Source organism: Tasmannia lanceolata, unplaced genomic scaffold (assembly GCF_043159265.1).
Source record: "Tasmannia lanceolata isolate RefF3 unplaced genomic scaffold, GAP_Taslan_0.1 ptg000025l, whole genome shotgun sequence".
In the NCBI taxonomy this organism is placed as follows: Eukaryota; Viridiplantae; Streptophyta; class Magnoliopsida; order Canellales; family Winteraceae; genus Tasmannia; species Tasmannia lanceolata.
This window is the reverse complement of record NW_027518702.1, coordinates 772,080-784,953: the sequence shown is the minus strand read 5'-3', so window position 1 is coordinate 784,953 and position 12,874 is coordinate 772,080. Positions and strand designations below refer to the sequence as shown.

At 38.1% G+C, this 12,874-nt stretch overlaps 1 protein-coding gene across 7 annotated transcripts in view; it reads left to right on the top strand.

Annotated features, from left to right (window-relative positions):
* Positions 1-12,874, top strand: part of LOC143857946 (uncharacterized) — a 42,346-nt gene that overhangs the window by 14,284 nt on the left and 15,188 nt on the right. For all 7 annotated transcript variants that reach the window (XM_077368509.1, XM_077368508.1, XM_077368510.1 and 4 more), the window contains 2 exons: positions 9,926-10,008; positions 10,987-11,080. In XM_077368509.1, the coding sequence (XP_077224624.1) occupies positions 9,926-10,008; positions 10,987-11,080 (177 nt within the window). The remainder of the gene's footprint in view (positions 1-9,925; positions 10,009-10,986; positions 11,081-12,874) is intronic.

Here is a 12,874-nt window from a genome sequence, read left to right as displayed (position 1 = left end):
TTTCGTGGAAATTATTTTTACAGCAAGACTTATTTTCTTCTCTCATTTAGGAAATTTAGTTATAACCTTCAATAGCCCTAGATTCTAAGATCTATGGATCAAAGCAAATTAAAGGGAAAAGAGTGATTAATACTAAGATCAAGGGTTGATCATTGATGGATCGTTGATCCCCACCCTTGAAAATAGATTCACTGATCCAATGGCCTAAATCTTAAAGTTTTGAAAGAAGAAGATAATCACAGTTATTACAATCTACCCCCCTTAATTGAATTTCGTCCCCGAAATTCCGCTCTTTCTTATCCCAAGTAACGCAGTGAACTATCAGTTAAGATGGCATTAAAATTAATTATCTACCTTTCAGTTACTGTCACTGTCGTAATTGTCATCCTCGTATACGTCCAGTACATTATCGAAGACTGACAATCTGCAACGTTTGCTGGTGACCCCATCTTCTGAATATGGGGGCGTCTGATCGCCGATTGAGTAAGATGATATGTTGATGATTTCTTGTTCGATAGGAACAGGTTCCTCCTCAGGATCTTCTTCTGGATCCTCCTCTTCAGGTTCCCCTCCTGCTGGTTCCTCTTCTTCTAGCTCTTCTTCTTCAGGTTCCCCTCCTGCTGGTTCTTCTTCTTGTGGCTCTTCCTCTTCAGGTTTTTGTACTTCTGGTTCTTCCTCGGAGTCAGAGGAAATTTCAATAGGTTCCATTTCATTAGCTGCAATCATTTCTCTCCTTGCAATTTTTTCTAACTCATGATCCCTCTGCCTATCCCATAGCCTTGGCTTCAACATACATTTTCTGGTAGTCAGCTTTGTATGTGCCATTCTGAAATTTCAAAATTTTATGACAAGATTGTCAGAGGTCGCAACATACCATCTCTAAAATATCACCATTCGTAAGGAAAAATCTTTATAATTCAAAATATCTTTGTTGATAAAATCTCGATGTATTATGTTCTCATCATCTTCAAATTTCATAACATACTCATATATCATCATCAAAAATTTTATAGACACGTAGAAAGCAATCATCAAGTTTTCTTTGTAGCATATCATGTAGAAATAAATCGTCAAAGTTTTCTTTATAGTACGATGATACTTCTAGGTACCTTAGTAATTATCATCCCAATGCATGACAGATTTATGATCATCCATTTTTACTTTGCGAGTCCTAATTATGATTAAAATTGATTCCTTGTGAAATCCATCTAAACTTTTGACTCCCTCGAGTTATCCTCAAAATTTTCCTTTTCAGGTGATCTTAGGCATAAAAGTTTTAACCCTTCCTTCCGATATTGATAAAAATTTTACCTCTAAGTTCCTTAGCTCCATAGATCATACGCTCTTACTGATTCAAATTTCTGACGTACTATGCACTGCCTCGTAAACGTTACTAACTTTCTAATTTAGGTAGACATTCTACCCTAATGATCCCTTTTTCCCATAATCCAGGCTTTTAACGGAAATTCTAAACTAAATATAGCTTTAGATTGTAACAAGGATAATAATTCAAAAAAATATATAAGTAAATTTTTGACCTTCTGTCGCCCCATCCTGTACCTCAGTGTCATTGTTGACTAGGACGAAGAAACACCTCTCAGTTCCCGGCGGTGTGTTCTTATCTTGGGCCAGAGGACGGTACTGATTTCCTCTTCCTTGGTGTTGCTGCGCTGGTTGTTGTTGTGGCGGAGGTGGGCGGTTCTGAATATAAGTTGGTGCCTTAGGGCAGTCCCTCCTCCTGTGATTAGGGTCTCCGCAGTTAAAACATACTGCCATGGTCCTCCGGCACTGCCCAGCGTGGATCTTTCCACAGTGGGGGCACAAGGTCTTTGAAGGTGGACCACCATCTGTTCTCGGCTTCTTGGGTGGAGGTTGTTGACTTCTGCTAGCAATCGACTGAGATCTAACTACTTGCATAGATTTTTCGCAGTCGTCTGCCACCTCTGCCTTCTCACATGCCTCGGCCAACGTCCGTGATCCAAGATTAATAATACTCGCCCTGATGGAAGGGCGAAGGTCGTTAATAAATTTTCGGACTCTATCAGATTCAGTGGCTGCGTAGCCGGGTGCAAAGCGTGAAAGTTCTCTAAATTTGGCTCCATACTGAGCCACGAACAAGACTCCCTGTTTTAGATCAGCGAATTGTCCCGCCAAATGATCCTTGATGCGCGTAGGAAAGAACTGTTCGTTGAAATGGGATTTGAACTGTCCCCAAGTCCCAGAGATGATCGCGGGATATTCTGGACTACATTCCTCCACCATACACCCGCCTCTCCCTTCAACAGGAAGGAGGCAAGGCGTATCCTTTGCACGTCGGTGCACTCCATTACAGTAACGATCCCTTCTATTTCTGTAAGCCAATGGTCTGCAGTTAAGGGATCGCCTGTCCCATTGAACTCGGATGGTTGGTAATCTCGGAACCGACGGTGCACCTGCGAGGCATTGTCACGGGGTCTCGGCTCCTGACGAGTCCCAAGGCTGGCTGCAATAGCTTGAAGAGCAGCTTGATTAGCCTCTTGATTTGTCCTGAGGATTTCAGCCAGTAATTGCAGACCGTCTTGATTTTGAGCTGGAGTTGGGCTTTGAGTATTGTTGTTAGGTGCAGGAGCTTGATTAGCATTGCCAGTTCTCTTCCTTCTTGGATACATCTATAAATATAAAAACAACTTGGAATGAGAAGAAAACTATGGGTTAGAATTTAATCGCTTTATTTCTCAACTAAAATTTCGGTACCATGAAGTCTCTAATTATGTGCTTACTTACTAAAGTTTTTAGAGTAGTTCTCCTATGTCGTTCGAATTTTCGGTTGACCTTAAAGGTGTGACATATCATATGTCACCTATTAGCTATCTAATCCAAATTAACGACTCAACCCACAAGCACCAGGTTCTCCGTAAACCCGGGCTTTGATCCTGGGAATCGGGTCGTTACAAATTTCATCTAGTAAGGCTCTGTGTGATCTGTGGTCTGTGTTATATGGCTCAAAGGAGCATCCTTGTAAGCCTTGAGATGCACAATTTAAAATTTTATTGTTTTTAAGAAGCCTTTTAAGCTCAATGTGATTCCATGTCGAAGATATAGCAAATGGGAAAAGAAACCAGATATATAGAGCTATGTTTGGAGTGGGCAATTCCAATTGTAGAGTGAAATTGGTGCTATTCCATACTTGGCGCTATTCCAAGTGTACATTAAAAACCCAATTGAAGGAAATAAATGGACGATTTTGTGCTATTCCAATTGTAGAGTAAAAACCCAATGGCTAAGGGGCCAGTATTGATCTGACCCAAACCGATTCGGGTGAAAGATGCATAGTCCTAACCCAACCCCCAACAGAACTGACCCAATACAATACCATAACATAAGCTGACCATAAACAAAGTAATGATGTGTTAAATATAAATAGGCCACACATTATTCCAAAATATTTCAATAAAAGCTTGCATGTAGCATTGCTTGTTAAAGATTCAAATGCTAAGAGTAAAGTAAAAGAAACAAGCCAGAAGTTTAGAGGGATATGTGCTAATTTTAAGAAGAATGTTTCAACATCGCCCACCCACTTCCTCTCGAATTTCCCATCAATTCAGATCATGTTATTGTTGGTGAGATTTGATCATAGAATTATAGAACTAGATGATTACGTTAAGAAGGCCGGATGATGTTGGGAAATGAATATCTCAGCAGTCACCACATGCATCACCACCTACTATTCTCTTCTTCACCTTCATCATTTCCCCCTTTTCTTCTTCCCTCCTCTTTCATCTCCTTGCTCTTTCTTCTCCCCTCTTTCTTTCTATCGAATCTGTGTAGTTTGAGGGCATTTTAGTTGTTTGAAAGTTATCACTCGACATCTCATCAAGTGCGGCATTTCTGTAAAAATTAATGGGGGCAATCACAGCTTGTGTTATATTATGTATGTATGTACATTTATAGGGAAATGCCAATCATCTCCCTTTTTCTTGATAACCAGACCACTCTTCATTTTACTCTTTTCTAATTGGCTATTAAAGTCTGTTGCAATTCCCAAAAGGATACCAACAACCCATGAATAAGCGTTTGTTAAAGTGATGAGTGCTATTATCAAAACAAGGGAGTGCATATATCATCCTATCTAAATAGAAAATATTTGGGTATGCTTCGGTTGATGGTTTTAGCATTTTTAGATCAACCCAATTGGATTTTTTTCGGGCAGTGGAAAGCTGAACCAGACCCAACCCAATGGGTTGACATGTCTGACCAAAGCCGTTTTGTTACTTGCACCTGAGCTCCCTCCTACTAGAGGGCCTATGATGACTTCATTGAAGAAAAAGATAGATGATCCCACATCCAAAGCCCACTATCTTCCTCAAACACATCCAAGGCCCTCTATCTTCCTCAAACCCCGATACATGCATCTCTTCCAAAGACACAAGTGACTTTAGTAAGTTAATGCATTTTGCAGTCACTTCCCTAAGGGCGTGTTCAGAACTTCTTTTGGAAAGGAAAGGAATTTATGCCCAAGATCCACCAAGAAAGCAAAATCATGGCGCTTGGTCGATGCAGGACGGCTGGTAGGGAATATGATGTGGATTCCTGCTCCAAGATAAAAAGATCCCATTGAAGCGCGAGAGAATGCTAAACGTTTGGTAATTTCTCCTCCGACCAAGATAAAAAATCTCATTGAAGTGGCTAATGCCATGCGTATTGTATGAATATCTGGTGGCACAAATTGCATATTATCTTCGAAGAAGGAAACCCTTTCGTTCTTATTTATTGGTGATAAAAGCAAATTCCTGTTAACTTGTTTTGGTTCTTCTGTCCCAGATATTGAATGAAAGAGCTATTTTGAATGCCACTGTAATTTTGAAAATGTACATGTAAAATGCCCCTCAAAAGTAAGTAAATGTCTAAATTATATAAAATACAGTTAATACTGATGTGGCACAATTTTTTTTTGAATGGCATGATGTGGCACAAGCTATTATCGTGAAAATTGGTGAATACAACCAACTATCATTAAGAATTTCATCTTTGGACCAAAAACAAGCAAGTGCAAAACGTATGATTATTAGTGGTAAGTGTTAAACCCTACATTGAAGATGAATGTGAGAGAAGAGAGAAGAGTTTAGACGGAGAAGTGAATGAGAGCATTCGTCAATCACACACAATATATGTGCGCGCGCGTGTGCGTGCGCGAATACATAGAAAAGACATAAATACCCCTAGAAGGGGTTGCACACATATACAACCATTCTCAACACTCCCGCTCAAGTTGGAGTATGTATATCATACATTCCCAGCTTGTTACATAAATCGCTCAATCTAGCCTTGTTCAACGGTTTTGTAAACATGCCCGCTATTTGATCATTTGACCTTGTAAGCACAGTGCAAATCTCCCCTTCTTTGATCCGATGAAGAATAAAGTAAAAATCCACCTCTATATGTTTTATCCGCTCATGAAAGACTGGATTCATGGCTATGTGAAGACAGACTTGTTGTCACAGCGGAGCGACTCAGGTCACGAGTAGGGCAGCCCAATCTTTGACATGAATGACCTCAACCAGATCAACTCGCAACCCATATAAGCCATGGCTCTGTACTCAGCTTCTGCACTTGACCTTGATACAACTTCCAGTTTCTTGTTTTTCCAAGACACTAAGTTACCTCTAACAAAAGTGCAGTAGCCATTTGTAGACCTCATGTCTGCAGGAGATCCTGCCCAGTCTGCATCTGAATACCCCTCAATTCTCATGTGATTATATTTTCTGAAGAGGAGTCCTTTACAAGGAGCTTTCTTCAGATATTTCACTATTTGAATAATTGCCGACCAATTAGATGTCTGTGGTGAACTCATATACTGACTAACCACGCCAACTGCATAAGCGATATCCGGACGGGTGACAATGAGGTAAATCAACCTCCTAATTAAACGCCCATATCTTCCTGGATCCTCTAGTAACTCCCTCTGATCAGGTGAAAGCTTAACGTTTGGGCCATGGGAGTCTCTGTAGGCTTTGCTTCCTGAAGACTAGTCTCTTCCAATATATCCAGTGCGTACTTTCTTTGTGATAGAGATGACACTCCACGTGAATCTGCTACCTCTATCCCTAGAAAATATCTCAGACGGACCAGATCTTTGGTGCAGAATTCCTTCTGAAGAAAGTCCTTCAACCTTTGTATACCTACACTGTCACTCCCTGTAGTTATGAATTTATGATATCATCAACATAAACAATCCGAAAGATCCTCCCATCTTTGCCCTGATAGCTGAACACTGAATGTCTACAACACATTGTTTCATTACAAATCGTATCACTGCCCCACTAGATCTTCCAAACCAAGCACAAAGAGATTGCTTAAGACCATATATAGCCTTTTGTAATTTGCAGACAATATTCTTCATCCCCCCCTGAGCAACAAACTCAGGAGGTTGCTCCATATATACCTTCTCTTGCATATCACCATGCAAGAATGCATTCTTGACATCTAATTGGTACAAAGGCCACGATCTGTTATTGCAAGGGATATCAAAACTTTAATGGAAGGAATTTTGGCCACAAGAGAGAATGTGTCCTTGTATTCAATACCATATGTCTGCGTATACCCCTTTGCAACCAATGGAGCTTTCAATTTTTCTATCGTCCCATCTGGTAGATATTTCACTATGAATACCCACTTACAGCCAACCACCTGAGCCCCTAGAGAAAGAGAGACCAACTGCCATGTGTGATTCTCCTTCAAAGCCCCCATGTTTGCACTCATAGCTGCTCTCCAACCTAGATTAGCCAAAGCCTCGACAACAGAGTGAGGAATAGAAACCGAAGACAGAGATGACAAAAACGAACTATAAGATGGACTAGTGTAGCTAACTTAGCTATGGGTGCACCTTCTCATTTCCCCCTTTTCTCCAACCTAGTGTAGCTAACTTTGCTACACCAACGGCTTAAAATACAGTGGGCCCCACATTGTTTCGGTGATGCAAAACATTCATTTGATGGGTCCTCACATAGATAGGGTGTGCCCAAAAAATCAGCTCCATAGGATCATCCCAACCCTACGATCTGTAGAGGCAAAAATGGACTTGTAAAAACCTTCACAAATCTATCCATTTTTGCCTCCACAGTTTGAAGGGTTGGGATGATCCTATGGAGCTGATTTTTTGGGCACACCCTATCAATGTGAGGGCCTATCAAATGAATGGTTTGGATCACCTAAACAATGTGGGCCCACTGTATTTTAAGCCGTAGGTGTAGCTAAGTTAGCTACACGTATGTGTAGCTACACTTTTCTCATATATATACACACACACACACACACACACACACTAGTTTTCCGGACCCATGCTATGCACGGGTGTTAAATAGTGGGCCCCACCTAATCAAAACGTGAGCCCCATCCAAGAACGATAGAAATATTAGTTGACTAAAGCTGTTTTAGAGGGTTTGCTGAACTAAAAGTGTAAATATAAAGTATGTGCAATACCTTTTTTTTTTCTACCACCTGATCAATTTACATGAGTTTTTAAATGCTGTCTGAGCGTAGCTACGCCTAATCAGGGCACCGCCGTTGATATTTGATCCAAAGATCTCCTGACTATATATGTGGCACTATATTATTTCAGTAGGTTGCATACCCATTGATCTTAACCACTTGGTACATACTCTTGCTGTAGCCACAACATAAAACTACACAAAAATCCATCAAAGAAGTTCAATATTCGGACAGCTGGGCCAATTGATGGGTTATACACCAAGTTTCAATAAACCATAGCCTTTCTATAAAATAAACCATAGAAGAAATAAAAAAAAAGTAAAGGAAAAATAAAATATGAATCAAAGAGTCTTACTTTCGGCTATAGCCTTTTTTCTGAAAAAAGCACTGAAATGGCGTGAGTAGCAAGGTTGGAACACCACAACACTTTTATCGGTAATAGCAGGAACAGAGCCCAACATCCATTTAATTTTAGGGTTTTCTAAAATAAATCACAGAAGAAATAAAATATAAAAATAAAATAGAGAAATAAAATATGAATGAAATAGTCTTACGTTGGGCAATAGTGTTTCTTCTGAAAAGGATATGAAATTCCGTGAGTAGCAAAGTTGGAAAAACAGGGCATGCTCTGGAAAATCAATCCCCTTCTTGAGCAAAGTGTTAGGATCAAGGGACTGGAGACTCATAGTTAAGGAGATCGAATTAAATCTCTCAACCACCGGATTCTCAATGTGAAATAAAACTCCAACTCCAAGTTGTATCGATGGAGAAGAACAGAGGTAAAAAAAATCTATGAATCTGAAGCCGGAGATATCCAGTTCTCAATCCCTCTTGTTGATTGGGAATCGAGCAAGAGAAGCTGCTGGATAGTTTCTTGGAGAATACGCTCTTAACCTTTTCTTTTTGCACAAAACCGTAATGGAGGAGCAAACGTAGAGAGAGAGGAAAGAAAATTAGTAGGCTCAAAACCCAATTTAGTAGCTGCATATCTTTAATTTTTGTGGTGGTAACGGTAATTAGAAAGTTGCCCTGTTTAATAAGTTAGAAACTGAAATTAGTAATGGCAAAAACTTAATTAATGGGGCGGCAAACCTAATTTGTTGGAGTGGTAGCATAAATTAGAAAGTGACTCTAATTTATAGGCGGAAAACTGGAATTAGTAATATCACAAACTTAAACAAGGGGCGGCAAACCTGAATTCTTAGACGCAAAATTTAAATTCTTGGGGCGGCAAACCTAAATTGTTGGTAAAGTGCATTTGTAACGTGGGAAACTCAAATTTTGGAGGGCGGAAAAATATTTCTCGGAAAAACTATTCTTGGAAAAGACGAATGACATTTTGGAATCCTACAGGCTTAGTGTGTGTATATATATATATATATATATATATATATATATATATATATATATATATATATATATATATATATATGAGGAAAGTGTTCCTGTGCTGCAGCGCAGGGAGCTCCCTGCGCTTTAGTGGCTTATAAAGCCTCCCATTCATCACTTTTTGCGAACTGATGGGAGGCTTTATAAGCCACTGAAGCGCAGGGAAGCTCCCTGCGCTGCAGCGCAGGAACGCTTCTCTCTCTCTCTCTCTCTCTCTATATATATATATATATATATATATATATATATATATATATATATATGGAAACTGTTTTTGTGCTAGCGCAGATAACTTATCTGCGCAAGAGTTCAAAAAAATCATGTGGGCCCACATTGTTTGGATGATCCAAAGCATTCATTTGGATAGGCCCTTACATAGATAGGGTGTGCACAAAAAAGCAGCTCCATAGGATCATCCTAACTCTTCGATTTGTGGAGGTTAAAAATGGACAGATTTGTGGATGTTTATACCCATCCATTTTAATCTCCACAAATCAAAGGGTTAGGATGATCCTACAGAGCTGATTTTTTGTGCACACCCTATCTATGTAAGGGCCCATCCAAATGAATGCTTTGGATCATCCAAACAATATGGGCCCACATGGTTTTTTGAGGGACTGCGTAGATACCTTATCCTAGGTATCACGCAACAACAATTTTCCCTATATATATATATATATATATATATATATATATATATATATATATATGTCGGTTTCCAAAAAAAAATTATAGATATGTATTGAAAAAGAAGCCAACAATAATTAAATTTAAAAGTAAACAGTGAGCTACCGCGGGAGCAAAGCTTATCTTTTTTATTTCAAATACTAAGCAATGCATAAAAAAGAAAAAATGTATCTCATATTGATGGATAAGATATAATAAAAAAACAAAGAAAAAAAGGAGAAAACTATCCCACTCGCATTATTGACACACGGTGGCCGACATTTATCAATTTTGAGTTAGGCCGATACACCTGCCAATACAATTTTTTTATTTGGTCAATCCTCCCTTTTCCTTGTTTCAAAATTCTCTGACCAGGGCTTGATCCCTTTATTATTGCTTGTAGGCAATTAGAGCTGATGGAAATTCTGACTTAAGTAATGAAATTGGTGAAGGCCTTAGTATAAGGAGTGCTGCAGCTGGTCTGAGGTATGTCTGTCTTTACTGGTAAAGGTAATTGTTATTTGAACAATCTGACATACATTTAACATAGATGGCTTCACAAATTAATCTTGGCTCCTAAGAGCTACTTCAGTGCATTGTCGTGTTGTTGTTATTATTATTATTTTTTTCCAAATTGGAGATTGACATGTCATTTTGTTTGGAAAACCAGGTAATTATTTGTAGAGCTGTTTCAACTTCTGAATTATGTATTCTAACTTTAGCTATGATAAAATTCACGTGATGGTTTCACGTTTTTGCAGTTCATTTTACTTTAAAAATAAAATAAAATTCACGTGGTGGTCAAAAGACTCAAAACCATTATTTTCCATTTTTTCTTTTTGGAGAGAAGGGATATTAGGCGTTCATGGTTTCACTTTAATTACTATCTCACTCCGACCTTGTGAGTTGTGAACTCACTATGAATCCATAGTTACTGCCAACACATGCTATTGCGAAACTGCTCTACTCATCACTAACATTTTACTGCGTAGAACTAATAATAATATGTTGTTGTTGTTGTTGTTCTTCTTCTTCTTCTTCTTATTATTATTATTATTGTTATTATTATTATTTGTAGAACCTAATTCTAGTAATTACCACAGTTTTGTTAACATCAACGTTGACTTTCAATTACTTCACCACTTCCTTGCATTTGGGCCATACGGTCAAAGAGATTGTTGATGTTATGGGGAAGACATTTTACTTTAACTATGTCCTTAGAGAAGCTAACGAGAACACCGATTTATTAGCTAAGATCGATTGTAACAGAGACCATCTTTTAGATTGGAAATATCTGCCCCTGTTGTAATTCTTTTTTCTTTTTACTGTCCGCAATAAAGTGTTATTCTATTATATTTCTAAATGGAATCATTTTACGTTATTAAGGTAGCTAGATTCTGTAATTACAGCTAGAATTAGTCCATTCAAGGTGCCATCATGAAAAACTTGTATTGGCAATGGCAGGCCTATAGGAGCAGTAGTATACATGCAACGGCGCAATCTAAAAATGTGCTTGAGGAGTACAGATAGTGCTACTGACACCTCTGAAATTGCCAAGGTACTTATGATCATCATTCAGGAAGTGCCAAACTTTTGTTGTACGTAATTTAAATATTCCTGTGGCAAGTGGTGCAGCCCAAAAGGTGAATTCACAAATTTCAAGTAACAAAAGTAAAGTATCTTTTTAATAAAGCAACATAACTGTTTGTACATTCTAGCTTTGAAACATACAAAAATAATGTTTGTTGAGAGCGGGCGTATTGGACACCACACACGTGAGGGTCATTTTGGTCTTTTTATGTAACCCTACTCACACACACACACACACACAGGCACACACACACACACACACACACACATATATATATATATATATATATGAGAAAAATGATGGAGTGCACCACCCTTATATGTGCTCGAGTGATAAAATATGACGCTATTGGCTATTTGAAGTGGGTCCTGAACTTAACGCAGCTACGGGCAAAACAAAAAACAAAACACTTGAAACCCTTATCGCATTTACCATTTGTCTTTTCCTGGTGCGAAAAAGAACCCTCGTCTTCTCCTTCGACGCAGAGCCCTTCTCCTTCGAGTAAACGATAGAGGGTTCTCTCCAAACCCTTGTCTTCACCTTCGACTTTAAGCTCGAGCTCTTCTTCTACTCCAAAGGTTTGAACCCTAAAAGACCATTTTAAGTTCATTTTAAAAAAAACAATGAAAGCGGGTTTGAACCTAAAAACCACTGTGTATCTGTCAAAGCCGTTACCTTTCCATTTTTTTTATTTTAGGCTTCTTTTTTTTTTTTGAAAATTTTATTTTAGGGTTCTTCTAACCTAAGTTTTTTTATATTTTCAAACGAAGTAGGGTTTGGGGGAATGTTTTTTTATTTTTACATTTTCCTTCACTAATCTGTCGTGATTTTTTCTCCAATGATTTTTTTAATGGTATTGTCTCTACAAGAATGTGAAATCTAGCTACAAGCATGTCTCTGTAATGGAGAGAATGTGAAATCTATCTACAAGCATGTCCTTCTATTGATGACAAGTGACCAATTTATGTTTGATTTTAATCATGGCTATGAACTAGTGGTTACAATATGGTTTTGTGAACATTAAGGCCTTGTGTGTTATTGATTTTGTGAACTGATTGTGAGTAAGAAAATGATTTTTTTTTTCACAATTGGTTCTCAAAATCCCGAACAAATCAGTTCATTTTCCATTTTCTTATGGTTGTCTATCATGTGGGTACATTCTGCAAGTACCCTATATAATAGGTTAGGGTTTTGAGAGGGAAGGGGAATCCTAAAAAATATTTTTTGTTTTAGTGAAAAAAATAATGAAGTTTGCAGGGTATAAAAAGAAGAAATGATCTTTTGCTTTCAGGAAATCGCCAATGCTCGAAAATCCAAACTAGTTAGGATATAAGCATAAGTTCTGTGACTGAAATCTTACAGTCTTGAGTACTTGATGTATTTTTCTTTTTTAAATTTAGTTATAATAGTACTTGATTTAGTTTTTGGAGTGCTATATCAATTTTAGTTCCAGTCCGAACAAAATTATAGGAAACGTAGATATTGTTGCTGATTTTGGTGTTTTAATGAACGTATATGGTGTATATGTTTTCATGGTCTTACATGTTTATTTTTTCCAGTTTTGTTCATTGTTGCAATTCTTATATTTCTCTTGTTTCAGTTTCTAGGTTAATAGCTTTGTTATTCATCTCTTAGCCTCATTTTTAACAATTCATGCCTACGTTGTATGCTTAGGCACCTAAAATGGAACCAATCTCTTCGCAACCGTGTCGATTACGTATTGAGGATTATGATGGTACACCTTTAGGTTTCGTTGATGAC